Genomic DNA, 16,980 nt, shown 5'->3' with positions numbered 1-16,980 from the left:
TTTAATGGCTTTCAGTTGTGCCAAAGTAGCACGGTTGATTCCGCCAATGTCACGTAGAGTGGAGAACACACGAAGGAGATTAATAGGTCGGTGCAGTAGAGATAACAGTCTCTATTTAATTTTGAAAACAGGCAAAATAGTCAGACTTTCATTGTTACACCATAACCTAAAACAACACAAACATTTAATGTTAAACTAAGACTACAGCTGTTAGTAACTAAACTATTACAAAATAATTACACTAGGACAGACACATGATTTATTTACGACTTAATTTTATTTATTTCAAAATATTTACACAAAAATCTACAATAGGGACTAAACACCAACATTAACAAACATTGAACATTTATAGGGCGGGGAATATCATGAGGAAGGATGTCGTATATAGGACGGATGAGTCTGGGACAGGAAAAAAGGATGTGGGAAACCGTGCCTTCGTCAAGGCCACATTCACACAATGAGTGGTCACGAACTCTGATTTTGGCCAGATGAACAGGTGTACACGCATGGCCAAGACGTAAGCGACATTTGCTAGATGTTACCCAACGACGAGCATGTCTATGAAGAGAAAACCAAGGGCGTCTTGGGATGTCTGGTTGTATATTTGAGTAAAATTTATCCTTTACCAATTTTGATGAACTCCAAGATAAATTCCAGGACTTGTCCATATGGATTTTGGCTAGGGAACGAAGGTCTTGGCAGGAGTTTTTGTAGTGATCAAGGATACCAGTTTGGATGGCAGCTTTAGCACATGAATCTGCTGTCTCATTGCCTGCAATGCCTGAATGGCCTGGAATCCAGACGAGCAGAATATGCAAACCCTTTTGACTGCAAGAGAGCAAAGCCTCTCTAATCTTAAAAACAATAGAAATTTTCAATTTGCTACGAAAGGGATTTTCCTTAATGGCTAAGAGACAACTTAGTGAGTCAGTGAAAATTACTGTCGGTCCTAAGTCATGGGAGAGGGCAAAGAGGATGGCTTCCAGTATAGCAATAGCTTCACCGATAAACACAGATGTTTCAGGGGGACACTTAAATTGGAGAATGATTTTAAATTTAGGGATCCAGCAGGCAGCACCAACACAGCTGGACGGGGAAAGTTTAGATGCATCGGTATATATATGATGATGATTTAACCAATTTTGATGAAGAATTTCTTGAAATTTTAACTTTATACCATCATCATCATCATCATCATCATCATTCCAGCCTATTGCAGTCCACTGCTGGACATAGGCCTCCACAAGTTCGCGCCAAAAATGCGTGAACTCATGTGTGTTGCCCATAGTCACCACGCTGGGCAGGCGGGTTGGTGACCGCAGGGCTGGCTTTTTCGCACCTAAGACGCTGCTGCCCGTCTTCGGCCTGTTGTTTCAAAGCCAGCGGTTAGATGGTTATCCCGCCATCGGTCGGCTTCTTAAGTTCCAAGGTGGTAGTGGAACTTTGTTATCCCTTAGTCGCCTCTTACAACACCCACGGGAAGAAAGGGGGTGGCTATATTCTTTTTTTTGTGCCGTAGCCACACAGCACTTTATACCTTATAACTTTATACCAGGATCTCCTTTTTTCAGACCCAAATCTGTGACGATAGGAACATTGAAGGTAAGGGCTTTGAAGGAAGTAGAGAATAAGGGATTGATACAAAAGGTTGAGAGAGGATTTGGGAGGTTTGAAAATTTGGTGTAGCTGATTAAAATGTAGGAACGTGGCCGGTTTGGGTTGCAGAGTTGGGAGAGCTTGTTGAGTATAGGCCAAAGAGGATGGGAAGACAGCTGTAATGATTTTATGACATTCATCAAGTTCTCATGACATTTACAATTTGACTTTGACATAGACAGTTATTTTTTCAAATTCCCACCACGTTTTGATGAAAGGCAACTCTGGCCCATCTATATTTTGTGGGCGAAGTTGGCGCGATGCAAGAAGCTTATAAAAATATAAGCTTCTTGGCGCGATGTGATTGCAAACAGTGACGTTATCTATAACGTCGAACGATCGCTCGTGACGACCCTTAGGTGGAACGATAGAGAGGGCGTTACTATCACTGCAATCGTTTAGTGGAATACACCCATTCTTTCACGATAGTTGCGTCGTCGCGCTGCAGATTTTTTATGGAAGCAATCAATCGATTGGTAAAATCGATAACAATTTTGAAAACTTGACGGTTTTTAGTTATCATCATGTATGAAAATACCAAACATATCAAATGTTTGGTATGTAGTTATGTTGGACCAAAGCATGAGAACAATAGAAGTTAATGCTTAATCAGCGGAATAGGAATAACAAATGATTTCTCACGTTGTCTCATGCTTTGGGATCATATGTCTTGAGAAAGTATTATTAGAATTAAATCACGATTAATCCAGAGCATGTAATTCTGCTCGGACGTGTCCACTGTAATTTTAATTAATTTTTAATTAAATAGTTTTAGTTTAATTAATGTAATATTTTTTAAAAAGCCCTTTCGCGCTCCCGTAAACTTGTCTGGCGCAGCCGGTAGGATTGTTTCAAAATAATTACAGCCTTCGTTCTTAAGAATTCGTCTTCAAAATCAGCGAATAATTGGGCTTTCGAAGGTCTGTAAGAAACAATCCCGAACCAAATAAATAAGACAGTGATCGAGGAGTCCAGGAGCTGGCGATGCTGGTGACCGGTTGGTGAGTAGAACTTTTCACCTTCCTTCTGTCTCTTGTTATTTTGGGATAAGACTTCTCCTATTATAACGTTTTCTGGTTTTCTTATGTATTTTTGTTAGTTATTAATTTAAATATTAAAAATTGTACTTTTGATAAAAAGAATTTGAAGAAATTGTTTAATATATTATTAATTTAATATTTCAATTCAAAATCATTGAAATATTATTAACATAATTTGTGTGTAAAATTAATAATTTTAGTTATAAAATTTTTCATTAACAATAAAAAAAAAATGGAACAAATAACTCTGATTCCAAACGAAATATTAAAATTGATTCCTCTTTTTGGTGGCGATAAACGTCAATTAAACTTATTTATAAGAAAATGTGAATATGTAATTAATAAATTTCAAGGCAGTGAGGAGCAAAATGTCTATATTATGCATAGTATCACGAGTCGCTTAGTCGATAACGCTGCCGCGCTTATCAGTGAGCGTGAGGATATTGTTTCATGGAGTGACTTTAAAGATTTATTAATACAACATTTTGGAGATCCGCGAAGCGAAGAATGTATCGCAATAGAATTAGAAAATTTAAAAATAAAATCGGGAGAAAGTTACCTTGATTTTTTAATAGAATCCAATCAGTGCGTTCTGTTTTATTATCCAAGGTTAATCAAATATTAAACGAGGATATTAGGCAAAGTAAAACAGTTATTTACAATAATACATCCCTTAACGTTTTTCTTTATAATTTACCTGAAAATATGGTTAGAATAGTAAGATTAAAATCACCGACATCATTAGAATCTGCGTTAAGTATTGTTTTAGAAGAATTAAACTTTTACGAACAGTATAATCAGCGTAATAAATTTTCAAATTCATTAAATTCAAAATTAAATTTTGCTACTAAACCTAATATACCTATGCTATTTAATTCATATAATCAACAACCTCAATATAAATTTGGAATACCTCAAGGAAATCAAAAGACACATATGCCTATGCTTACAGGCTTTAGTCCAAATTTTTCTCAATTTAAAGATGAAATTCCGAAAGGACCACAAATACCAGCACCAAGAGTTAATCCTCAGTACGGACACCGTCCTGTACAACAATTAGGGTATCGTCCTTCATTTAATAATAATTATTATAAACCCCCAACACAATTTGATTATAAGTCTAATTTTAGACCAGACGGACAAGGACAAAATGACGTTTCAATGAGAACGATAACTAATAATAAACCGAGTTTCCCGATTAATAAAACATATATTCATGATTATAACTACAACAATTATGACGTAACAGACTATATAGAACAAACAGACGAGCAGACTGACGAAGAAAATTATAGTGACCTTGATAATGATGATCAGGAAGAAAATTTTTCTATACGTGTAAAATTAAATGCAATAGGCTCAGATGATAATACTTCTTTGTCAGTAAATGTTGATGATGCAGAATCTCAACTCCAAGAACAGTTACGTGACGTGACAGACCAAATTTTACAATTATCCCCAAGACGTAATACAGACGATTCTAGAACTTTAACTGTAACTGACTCCGAGGCGACAATATCAGCAAGTCCTAGAGATTTATCTAAAATCGAACCTCCAGATCATTCTGATTCTAGCACTAGTATTGAGACAGTCTACTCAAATGTAGAACGTGATTCTTCTAGTATTCCAATTTTACATGAAGCTATCAATACTAAGCCTAATCAGATATTAGTATTTTCGTGGCTTAAAAACGAAATTCAGGTTAAAGATTTCACAAGGTCAAAACAGAAAATCCTTGAAGTTTTCTTACCCTTAAATAATTTACGATTAATAAAACAATTCCTTAAAGAGTATATCCGCCCCAAAATTAAATATTTTATATATTTTGAACACCAGGAACATAGGAGAGATTTCGCAAATATAATAATTTCCTTATTTAAGAAAGGCACTATTAATAAAAAAGAATGTATCAAACGTATAAATAATCGTAATTTAGTGCCTGTAAAGATTAGAAAGCGGAGAACTAAGGTTCCATTAAAAAATATAAAACGAACTCCACAGGTGATGCTTAATCGCCCTGGCGATGATGAAGGAGACCCAATCCCTTCAACTTCAAAAGATTGAAGGTAACCCAGGCCTGTTGCCTGTCAAACAAGGTCAGGCCTATAAACAAGAAAATAAGTGGTTAATCATAAAAGTATTAGATTTAAGTTCTATATTTGTCGATTTAGAGTTTAATATAATTAAGTATAGTGATTTTAATAGAGTAATTAATACAGATAAACCAATGATATGTATGAATTTAGTATGATATGTATGAATTTAGTATGATATGTATGAATTTAGTAATATGAAAATGCAAGTAGAATATTTAAAAGACATAACTATAGATAAGGCAAAACAGATAGCACCAACAAAAATATTTCGAAGAGATTTGCTTAATCCCGTAGGTTCTATTATAAAATCGATAACTGGTAACTTAGATCACGAAGACGCGCTTTACTATGATAATCTTATCAACAAATTATATAACAAACAAAATTTAATCTATAATAAAATTACCCTGGTTTCCAAAATGTTGAATTATTCTATTAATAGTACAAAAATTGTATATAACAATTCTTTAATTATTAATGAACGTTTAAAACGCGTAGAAAGTATGTTGAAAGACATGGTGACAAAAGAAGAAAACTCAATATTCCACTTATGTTTTGAGTATATATAGTACGTTTATTAATAATTTTCGTTCAATATATATAACACTCAGTGAAATTGAGACAGCCTTAGCCTTTAGTAAAATTTCTGTGCTACATCAATCAATAATTAATTCTACTGAATTGTTTTACATACTTTCTTCTATAGAAAAATATCATAGTTTATTGTATCCTGTGACAGAAAGTAATATAATTAAAATAGAGCGAACATTGTCTGTTAAGGCGTATGTAAAAGGAAACCAGATAACATTTATAATAGAAGTTCCCCTTACAGATAATAATACGTATAATTATTATAAAATTTATTCATTGCCTATTTTTGATCAAATTAAAAACAAAACTTTCATTATTATTCCCGAATATCCCTTCCTTATGGTGAAAGGTTCGAAGTACTTACCGGTCGCGTCTCCGTGTCAACATGTGTTCGGCGATAATCAGTACATATGCACTGAACATAATTTTATCCCTTACTCAACGATAACGTGTATGGAACAATTGATGCAGTTTCACAATGACTTAACTCAATGTCATAGACGAGTAGTTCATATCGAAGAAATTAAAGCACAACGTCTTTCTTCTGCCCGTTGGATAATATATTCACGAAATAAGGAAGTAATGTCTTACAAATGTGGAAACGATATAACAAAAACATCTATGATGGGAACTTATCTCGTTCAAATAGATCCTGGCTGCGAGATTCTACTTAATGATCTTCATTTATATTATCTTCAACACACATTGGAAAAATTTGAATACAAGGTGACACCTGTAATTAATTTACCTCAACCAAAGAAGAAAATCCCTATTCCTGTCGATCCAATTGATATTAAGGGAATTAATTTGGATGACATAAAGTATCTATCTGCGGCCTTAAAAATGAAAAGTTCAAGTGAAAGTGAAAGTGAAATTAAATCCATAATAAAAGTTAACAGTGTCAGTGTAGGAACTCTAATTTTATATCTTATATTAATTACTATTTGTTTAATTTTAGTTATAAAAAGTGTTAAGAATAAAATTTTAAGCAAGGGTCGAAACCTTCAGAAGTCAAATTCTTCCGACGGTTTCGAACTTAAGGGGGGAAGAGTTATGTTGGACCAAAGCATGAGAACAATAGAAGTTAATGCTTAATCAGCGGAATAGGAATAACAAATGATTTCTCACGTTGTCTCATGCTTTGGGATCATATGTCTTGAGAAAGTATTATTAGAATTAAATCACGATTAATCCAGAGCATGTAATTCTGCTCGGACGTGTCCACTGTAATTTTAATTAATTTTTAATTAAATAGTTTTAGTTTAATTAATGTAATATTTTTTAAAAAGCCCTTTCGCGCTCCCGTAAACTTGTCTATGTTGTAATGTTGTTTATTTATTTATTTACGGAACAAAAAACAAGTTATGTGATAAACAGTGCAGCAAAAATAATTATCAGTTTAATAGTGCACTGTATTTCTAAAATAATAATAAAGTATAAAAGATATTATAAGCTATAAGTTTAACTTCAATATGTGTATTAAACTACACTAATCATCGGTTAGTCATGTTAAATATATTTGGACAAAAATTAACAAATAGTGGTTAAAATAATAATAATAATAGCCGCGTGGTTCCCAGCAGATTGAAATAAGGCCAGGTGTAGTGTATTCATATGCCCAGGATGTCGCAAAAGGTGACTAGGGCAAGCTAAGCTGGATAATACTTGCCCAGCCTCCTCTCTCTCAGAGTGCATCTCCGAGTGAGTATATTAGCACTCAAATAAAATAATAATTGATGGAGGACAATTTTGAAAGGCACATAGGCGCTATCTTGGGCCAGGGTGTGTCTGGAGCTGGCGCTGGACAATATAGAATGCGGGCCACCTGCTACCCCCGCTGACCGGTATCATCACCTGATCGGTGGGCTAATCCTCCATTCCCACCATTTGGTTTGGCACTGACAGAGTCTCACGAGACTCATTATTCGGCGCCCACTGCTTTTGGAGTACGCAGCATGAGACGGATACCTACGATGAAGGAGAGTGTCATGCGTGCATGCCATAGGGCTGTGAGAGGGTCGATCGGGTCGACTGGCAACCGGGCAGTAATGCACCGTAACTTCTTACTGCTTCTGCCAACTTTAACTGTCACAGAACAAAATCTGGCAGATCGAGCTCGGTACACTCATTGAAATGGCGAATTCGATGCCGCCGAGCTCAAACGGTTTCGACGTGAGGTTGCTCTTGAAATTGAACGAGAAAGCGTGCGCAGCGAAGAGCCTGTAATGGTGGTCGCTGAAGAAGCAGTCTCCTAAAAAGTAGAACATATGACCACTCATGATCTTGCAAGAGGCGATTTCGATTCAGCAAAATTATTTTTTTGTTTTTTTTTGATCCGATGGCAGATTATTTATTAAGAAAGAAATAGAGTTCTGTAATGTTTGATTTTCAACATTTCTTGTTAGTTTATTATATATCTATAATCTATAATCTATAATCTATAATATATATAAAAGCGAAAGGTCACTCACTCATCACGAAATCTCCGAAACTATAACACCTACAAACTTGAAATTTGGCAGGAAGGCTCCTTATAGGGCGTAGAGATCCGCTAAGAACGGATTTTACGAAACACGACCCCTAAGGGGGCAAAACGAGGGTTGGAAGTTTGTATGAAAGTCCTATGTTTTTGAAGTAAGAGACCTGAAATTTAAAATGTATGCTCTATAGATGATGAAAAGGCGTACAAATAATGTATCTTTAGAAATCAACCCCTTTTTGGGGTTAAAACGGGGGATGGTAGGTTGACTCACTGATCACGAAATCTCCGAAACTATAACACCTACAAACTTGAAATTTGGCAGGAAGGCTCCTTATAGGGCGTAGAGATCCGCTAAGAACGGATTTTACGAAACACGACCCCTAAGGGGGCAAAACGAGGGTTGGAAGTTTGTATGAAAGTCCTATGTTTTTGAAGTAAGAGACCTGAAATTTAAAATGTATGCTCTATAGATGATGAAAAGGCGTACAAATAATGTATCTTTAGAAATCAACCCCTTTTTGGGGTTAAAACGGGGGATGGTAGGTTGACTCACTGATCACGAAATCTCTGAAACTATAACACCTACAAACTTGAAATTTGGCAGGAAGGCTCCTTATAGAGCTTAGACATCCGCTAAGAACGGATTTTACGAAACTCGACCCCTAAGGGGGTAAAACGGGGGTTGCAAGTTTGTATGAAAGTCCTATGTTTTTGAAGTAAGAGACCTGAAATTTTAAATGTATGCTCTATAGATGATGAGAAGACGTCCAAATAATGCATCTTTAGAAATCAACCCCTTTTTGGGGTAAAAACGGGGGATGGTAGGTTGACTCACTGATCACGAAATCTCCGAAACTATAACACCTACAAACTTGAAATTTGGCAGGAAGGCTCCTTATAGGGCGTAGAGATCCGCTAAGAACGAATTTTATGAAACTCGACCCCTAAGGGGGCAAAACGGGGGGTTGGAAGTTTGTATGAAAGTCCTTTGTTTTAGAAGTAAAAGACTTGAAATTTAAAATGTATGCTCTATAGATAGCAAGAAGGCGTCCAAATAATGTATCTTTAGAAATCAACCCCTTTTTGGGGTTAAAACGGGGGATGGTAGGTTGACCCACTGATCACGAAATCTCCGAAACTATAACACCTACAAACTTGAAATTTGGCAGGAAGGCTCCTTATAGAGCGTAGAGATCCACCAAGAACGGATTTTTCGAAACTCGACCCCTAAGGGGGCAAAACGGGGGGTTGGAAGTTTGTATGAAAGTCCTATGTTTTAGAAGTAAAAGACTTGAAATTTAAAATGTATGCTCTATAGATAGCGAGAAGGTGTCCAAATAATGCATCGTAATCTATATATATATAAAAGAGAAAGGTCACTGACTCACTCATCACGAGAACTTAATAACCGCTGGATGGTCCATCCATCCAGGATGGACAAAGATGACGCAGGGAGGTAGATTATAGTTAGTTGACGTCCGCTAAGAACGAATTTTGCGATATTCCACCGCTAAGAGGGTTTAATTAGGGTTGATAGTTTGTATGAAACATATACAGCCTGAAAATAAAACTAAAAATGTGGTGTATAGAGAGGTTTTATAAAAATAACTATTAAATTATACTAAATTGTGCCTTTTAAAAAGTTACTCAGTTTGATAAGCATTTCAAGTGACTGAAATAAAAAAATAATTTGCGTTAAACATCTTAATAGTAATGCATATCTTCATAACCACGCGAACGTAGTCGCGGGCGACAGTTAGTGTATTATAAAACAAAGTCCCCAAAAGTATATGTGATAGATTCCTTCAAAATCTACTGAACGGAGTTTCATGCGATTTCACCAATGGAGAGAGGGCTTCGAGAGAAAGGTTTACGGAACGGCTAAGCCGATTTTGATAATAGTTTCACTGGAAGTTTGCCGGGAAAACTTTGTGACACACTGATTTCTACGCGGGCGAAGCCGCGGGCACAGCTAGTCTATAATATATATAAAAGCGAAAGGTCACTCACTCATCACGAAATCTCCGAAACTATAACACCTACAAACTTGAAATTTGGCAGGGAGACTCCTTATAGGACGTAGACATCCGCTAAGAACGGATTTTACGAAACTCAACCCCTAAGGGGGTAAAACGGGGGTTGCAAGTTTGTATGAAAGTTTTATGTGTTTTGAAGTAAGAGACTTGAAATTTAAAATGTAAGCTCTATAGATGGTGAAAAGACGTCCAAATAATGTATCTTTAGAAATCAACTTCTTTTTGGGAGTTAAAACGGGGGATCGTAGGTTGACTCACTAATCACGAAATCTCCAAAACTATAACAACTACAAACTTGAAATTTAGCAGGTAGGCTCTTTATAGGGCGTAAACTACTGCTAAGAATGAATTTTACGAAACTCGACCCCTAAGGGGGTAAAATGAGGGTTGGAAGTTTGTATGAAAGTCCTTTATTTTAGAAGTAAGAAACTTGAAATTTAAAATGTATGCTCTATAGATGATGAAAAGGTGTCCAAATAATGTATCTTTAGAAATCAACCCCCTTTAGGAGTTAAAACGGGGGATGGTAAGTTGATTCACTCATCACGAAATCTCCGAAACTATAACAGCTATAAACTTGAAATTTGGCAGGTAGGTTCCTTATAGAGTTGAAACGTCCATTAAGAACGGATTTTAAGATACTTTACCCCCATAGTGATAAAACAAGGGTTGGAAGTTTGTATGAAAGTCCTATGTTTTTGAAGTAGGAGACTTGAAATTTAAAATTTATGCTCTATAGATGGTGAGAAGGTGTCCAAATAATGCATTGTAATCTATATATATATATATATATATATATAAAAGAGAAAGGTTACTGATTCACTCATCACGAGAACTCAAAAACCGCTGGATATCGGTCAGCTATCGGTCTATCCATCCAGGATGGATAAAGATGAAATTTAGCAGGGAGTTAGATTATAGTTAGTAGACGTCCGCTAACGACGGATTTTGCGATATTCCACTGCTAAGGGGGTTTAATTGGAGTTGATAGTTTGTATGAAACATATACAGCAGCTATAAGTTCGCCTGATAGGTTATTTATACTGCAGCCTGAAAAAAAACTAAAAATGTGGTATATCGAGAGGTTTTATAAAAATAACTATTAAATTATACGAAATTGTGCCTTTTAAAAAGTTTCTCAGTGTGATAAGCATTTCAAGTGACTGAAATAAAAAAATAATTTGCGTTAAACATCTTGATAGTAACGCATATCCTCATAACCACGCGGACGTAGTCGCGGGCAACAGTTAGTGTTAAATAAAGTCCCCTAAAGTGTATGTGATCGATTCCCTCAAAATTTACTAAACGGATTTTCAAGCGGTTTCACCAATGGAGAGAGTGCTTCAAGAGGAAGGTGTACGGAACGGCTAAGCTAATTTTGATTAGAGTTTCACTAAAAGTTTGCCGGGAAAACTTTGTGACACACTGATTTCTACGCGGGCGAAGCCGCGGGCACAGCTAGTCTATAATATATATAAAAGCGAAAGGTCACTCACTCATCACGAAATCTCCGAAACTATAACACCTACAAACTTGAAATTTGGCAGGGAGACTCCTTATAGGACGTAGACATCCGCTAAGAACGGATTTTACGAAACTCAACCCCTAAGGGGGTAAAACGGGGGTTGCAAGTTTGTATGAAAGTTTTATGTGTTTTGAAGTAAGAGACTTGAAATTTAAAATGTAAGCTCTATAGATGGTGAAAAGACGTCCAAATAATGTATCTTTAGAAATCAACTTCTTTTTGGGAGTTAAAACGGGGGATCGTAGGTTGACTCACTAATCACGAAATCTCCAAAACTATAACAACTACAAACTTGAAATTTAGCAGGTAGGCTCTTTATAGGGCGTAAACTACTGCTAAGAATGAATTTTACGAAACTCGACCCCTAAGGGGGTAAAATGAGGGTTGGAAGTTTGTATGAAAGTCCTTTATTTTAGAAGTAAGAAACTTGAAATTTAAAATGTATGCTCTATAGATGATGAAAAGGTGTCCAAATAATGTATCTTTAGAAATCAACCCCCTTTAGGAGTTAAAACGGGGGATGGTAAGTTGATTCACTCATCACGAAATCTCCGAAACTATAACAGCTATAAACTTGAAATTTGGCAGGTAGGTTCCTTATAGAGTTGAAACGTCCATTAAGAACGGATTTTAAGATACTTTACCCCCATAGTGATAAAACAAGGGTTGGAAGTTTGTATGAAAGTCCTATGTTTTTGAAGTAGGAGACTTGAAATTTAAAATTTATGCTCTATAGATGGTGAGAAGGTGTCCAAATAATGCATTGTAATCTATATATATATATATATATATATAAAAGAGAAAGGTTACTGATTCACTCATCACGAGAACTCAAAAACCGCTGGATATCGGTCAGCTATCGGTCTATCCATCCAGGATGGATAAAGATGAAATTTAGCAGGGAGTTAGATTATAGTTAGTAGACGTCCGCTAACGACGGATTTTGCGATATTCCACTGCTAAGGGGGTTTAATTGGAGTTGATAGTTTGTATGAAACATATACAGCAGCTATAAGTTCGCCTGATAGGTTATTTATACTGCAGCCTGAAAAAAAACTAAAAATGTGGTATATCGAGAGGTTTTATAAAAATAACTATTAAATTATACGAAATTGTGCCTTTTAAAAAGTTTCTCAGTGTGATAAGCATTTCAAGTGACTGAAATAAAAAAATAATTTGCGTTAAACATCTTGATAGTAACGCATATCCTCATAACCACGCGGACGTAGTCGCGGGCAACAGTTAGTGTTAAATAAAGTCCCCTAAAGTGTATGTGATCGATTCCCTCAAAATTTACTAAACGGATTTTCAAGCGGTTTCACCAATGGAGAGAGTGCTTCAAGAGGAAGGTGTACGGAACGGCTAAGCTAATTTTGATTAGAGTTTCACTAAAAGTTTGCCGGGAAAACTTTGTGACACATCGATTTCAACGCGGGCGAAGCCGCGGGCACAGCTAGTATATATATATATATATATATATATATATATATATATGTAATAATAAGATACGTAATCATTGTTTATATCATAAGGAAATTCTGTTCAGTTTAGTTCAGTACAGAACGAAATTTGCATCTAAAGGAAAGAATTGTTTAAAAGATAGAATCATTGTTACAAAGTTTGATTTATAAACTAACAAAATTTGTTCAATTAATATCTTGTAGCAAGAAGATTTAAATTTTGTTATAATTTAAACAATGTTAAATGGCAAGATTACAATTTATTCATCAATATTACTAAGAAATAATTAATTTTTCTAAAATCGATAAAAAGTCGTAAGGATAGTCATACATCAAGCATCGATATGTGTGAAGCATCACTTTAGGTTTGAACGCTCTGGATTTACGGACTATTCACACCGTAGGGCATCCCTAATTTGCTAGTGTCTAGCGGTGGTGACTTGGTGGTGACCTTAGTTGGTTTATAAATAAACATTTTACTTAATTAATTGATTTATTATGTGCATTATTTATCAGAGTTTTAAGAAAAGATGAACGAAATACAGCAAGCAAAATTTAATGATATCCCACAAAAATATAAATAAAATAAGGCTTATCTCAGTTGGCGTCTTGTTTTTTGTGATTAAGTTTACAAAATAAACCATGGCAGCGGTCGAGACAGTTAAAGTATCGGTAGTGATTGATGCAACGCCTAATGTAATACCTTGTTCGAGTTCTTTTACTGCCGAAGAGTTGTGTATACTTTTATGTAAAAAATACAATATTCCTCCATTGACGCGTACGCTATTTGCATTACGGATCAAAGGCACGGACTATTTCCTAAAAGATAATAGTAAAGTTCTTTCGAGTTCACGAGATTATGAATTGAGAATACGGTTCAAGGTAAGGACTATTGATAATATTATATTAATTTAAATTATGTGTCATAATATTGAATTCATTGATTGTTATTATTATTTCAGTTACCTTATAATTTATTATGAATATACCTGACAACGAATTTTACAAAATTTATGTATTTAATTTTAAATAAAATTGCCTATTAACTAACATTATTTCTCTGTTTTTGAATACTAATGCTTTACATGGGATCTTAAATTATAGTTGCTGAAAATATGTTACTTTCTGTAACTTTTAAGTGTAGTCAAATTTAGATTGCCTCTTTGTCTGCTATCAATTTTATTGAACTATAGCAATAAATATTTTCAAGGTTTAAAATTATTATTTATTTTGTCAGGTACCTAGACTGGGCCTTCTCATTACAATTGATGAAACAACCTATGACTATTACTTTCAACAAGCTCGCAATGATGTCAATGAGAATAAAATACCTGAAATCAAGTATCCTGAGCATAAGCAAGAATTGTTGGGCCTCGGTATTGCAGATATGTAAGTAACAAACAACAGAATTTTAAAACTGCTTACCTTCATAATTTGTATTTAGTTCAACTCTAAGCTCAGCATTTGATTGAAAATGCTTAATCAACAAATTTAAAAAAGAGTACTTAGTTTTTTCTGTTTTTTACTTTATAATATTCAATAAACATAAAATAAAAAAATAACCTTTTTAAAATTTCATGGTCACTGTTACTTGTGATTTATTTGTAAAATAGGATAATAATAATCATAAAAACTATTGTACACCAAGAGAGCAAAATTAGAAAAATAAGAACAGGAGATAAGTACAAAAGGTGGCCTTATCGCTAATGAGTGATCTCTTCCAGACAACCTTTGGGCAGAGGAAATGGTATAGATGTAGATGGTTTAGGTGTACAGTTTTATCTAAACATAGACAATATATTTAGACAAATAAATAATGTAAAAAAATAAAAAAAGACTTACGTAGACGTATATATAGTTAATGAATTATTGTGATAAGATTCAAAGTGAGGACAGGAGATAATATGTGACTAGATAGAAGGATTAAAATTGAAGGAAATAGTGTTTTACAGACTCCTTGAAAATCGGAAGGGATTTAGCGCATTTGATGGGCAAAGGTAGGGAATTCCAAAGCCGAGCAGCTTGGACAGTAAATGATTTAGTATAGAAAGTAGTGGAGTGTGGCAGAGTTTTAAAGAAGTAAACTATCATCAGAACGAACGCTTCGCTCATGAGGTTCGCTGAGATACTTAAAACGTTTACGTGGGTAAGAAGGAGTAGCAGGATTAAATAGTATGCAATATAACAAAGTAAGTGTGTGCGTATTCCTGCGAAGGCGAATACACACACACTGGGGCCACTTGAGTTTTTTGTGAAAATCAGAGATGTGATCATATTTGCGTAGGCCAAATAAGAAACGGATACATAAATTCTGAATGCGCTCAAGCTTATTAAGTTGCTCCTCAGTAATGTCAAGATAAGTAGTGTCAGTCGCGATTTTGGTGGAAGTAGGAAAAAAAATTTTGCAGCTTGCGGAGTAATCCTACAGCTGAAAAAACTTTGAACTTAATTGACACATCTGTGGAAACCTTGAGAGATTTTGATCCAATATAATACCTAAGTTAGTCACTTTATCGTTGTATGGAATTTCAACGCCATCAAAAATTATAGGAGGTAGTTGTGATTTATTAATGCGAGAAATAAATTTAGAGCTTCCTATTATAATTGCTTGCGTTTTCCCTGGTTTGACTGTTAAACCATAGGATTTACTCCAATTAGCAACACGTAATAAATCACCATTGATAATAGAGACAGTTCGTGGTATAGTATAGTGTAATAGTACAGTGTGTGTAGATTTGGAGATTGTCAGCATAAAGATAGTAGAGAGAAGATATAACTTTGCTGATGGAATTGATGAAGATAGAAAATAAGGAAGGGGTAAGCACGCCACCTTGTGGTACGCCAGCACTGACCGCCACTCCAATTAGAAAAGGTGTCGTTAAACCTGACTCGTTGCCGGCGTCCTTGCAAGTAATTTTGAAACAACTCAGTCACCTCAGGAGATATGTTAAGAGTATACAAAGTATCGGATAGTAAGTCAAAGTCCACGGTATTAAATGCATTAGTAAAATCTAACAGCGTCAACACAGTGCCTCTTTGGTTGTCCATATTCAACCACATATCATCGGTGATTTTAATTATATTTATCATGTGTTAATTGTTGCTTGTAATAGTGCTGAAATATCGGGAAATCAAAATGACTGACAACAAACATATTTCATATAACCTGACTACTAAAATGATATATAAAACATTCTAAGTTTACTATTATTAATATCCATATATGTACCTATTGATATTAATTACAATTTTGTAAATTAGTAATTTATGTACATCAGTCACATGGTATTTATCAATAGTAATGTCAGAAGTTCAACTACATTAAGATAATGTTAACATGTACTATTCATTCACTATTTAATTGAATTGATATTTCAATAATATTTGGAATTGTAAAAAGAGTCTACAGTTTCAAAAGACGAAATTTAAAAAAACAACACGTGTTTTTCATTATATTAATCTTTAAAGCTATATTATGTATTTAACATATAATATATTGAAGTATAGATAAAACATTCACATGCAAAATATAAAATAATATTAAAAAACCGACCAAGTGCGAATCGGATTCGCTCACCGAGGGTTCCGTACAAACAAAATTATTAAAAATATTTTATAATTTTTATAATTTTGTATTATTATTGTAACTAAAATTTATATAATATAAAGGAGGAGGGTACTCAATTCGACCGTATATATATATATATATATTAATGTATGTTCGGGGATAACTTTGTCGTTTATGAACCGATTTTGATAATAATTTTTTTGTTGGAAAGAAGATATCTCTGGTGTGGTACCATGATAAGGAAACCAGGATCTGATGATGGGATCCCAGAGAAATCGAGGGAAACTCGAAAATACGCATAACTTTTTACTGGGTGTACCGATTTTGATAATTTTTAATTTAATCGAAAGCCTATGTTTATCATGTGGTCACATTTAAATTTCATCGAGATCTGATTACAACTTTTGGAGTAATCTTTGATAATGTGTTTTTACTTGACTAATTTTTCGTCTACCACCTACGTTTTATTACTTGTCAATATAATTGAAGTCGGTTTTTTTTCCTTTGCCTGCAAACACCATTA

The 16,980-nt window shown here is 34.6% G+C and overlaps 1 protein-coding gene and 1 long non-coding RNA gene across 2 annotated transcripts in view; one reads left to right on the top strand and one right to left on the bottom strand.

Annotated features, from left to right (window-relative positions):
- Window positions 1-87: 87 nt before the first annotated feature.
- On the bottom strand, window positions 88-728 carry LOC123661919. The gene is made up of 2 exons (XR_006744409.1): window positions 299-728; window positions 88-166 (listed from the first exon to the last, which is right to left on the bottom strand). It is a non-coding gene; the product is annotated as an uncharacterized LOC123661919 (long non-coding RNA).
- A 12,542-nt stretch (window positions 729-13,270) lies between these two features.
- Window positions 13,271-16,980, top strand: part of LOC123661705 (tyrosine-protein kinase hopscotch) — a 37,514-nt gene continuing 33,804 nt past the window's right edge. Inside the window, 2 exon segments of the mRNA XM_045596652.1 lie at window positions 13,271-13,771; window positions 14,127-14,278. Of these exon segments, the coding sequence (XP_045452608.1) occupies window positions 13,532-13,771; window positions 14,127-14,278 (392 nt within the window). The 5' untranslated portion in view covers window positions 13,271-13,531.

This window comes from Melitaea cinxia, chromosome 17 (genome assembly GCF_905220565.1).
Source record: "Melitaea cinxia chromosome 17, ilMelCinx1.1, whole genome shotgun sequence".
In the NCBI taxonomy this organism is placed as follows: domain Eukaryota; kingdom Metazoa; phylum Arthropoda; class Insecta; order Lepidoptera; family Nymphalidae; genus Melitaea; species Melitaea cinxia.
Note: the sequence above shows the minus strand (reverse complement) of the source record. Positions and strands in the feature narration are given on the sequence as shown.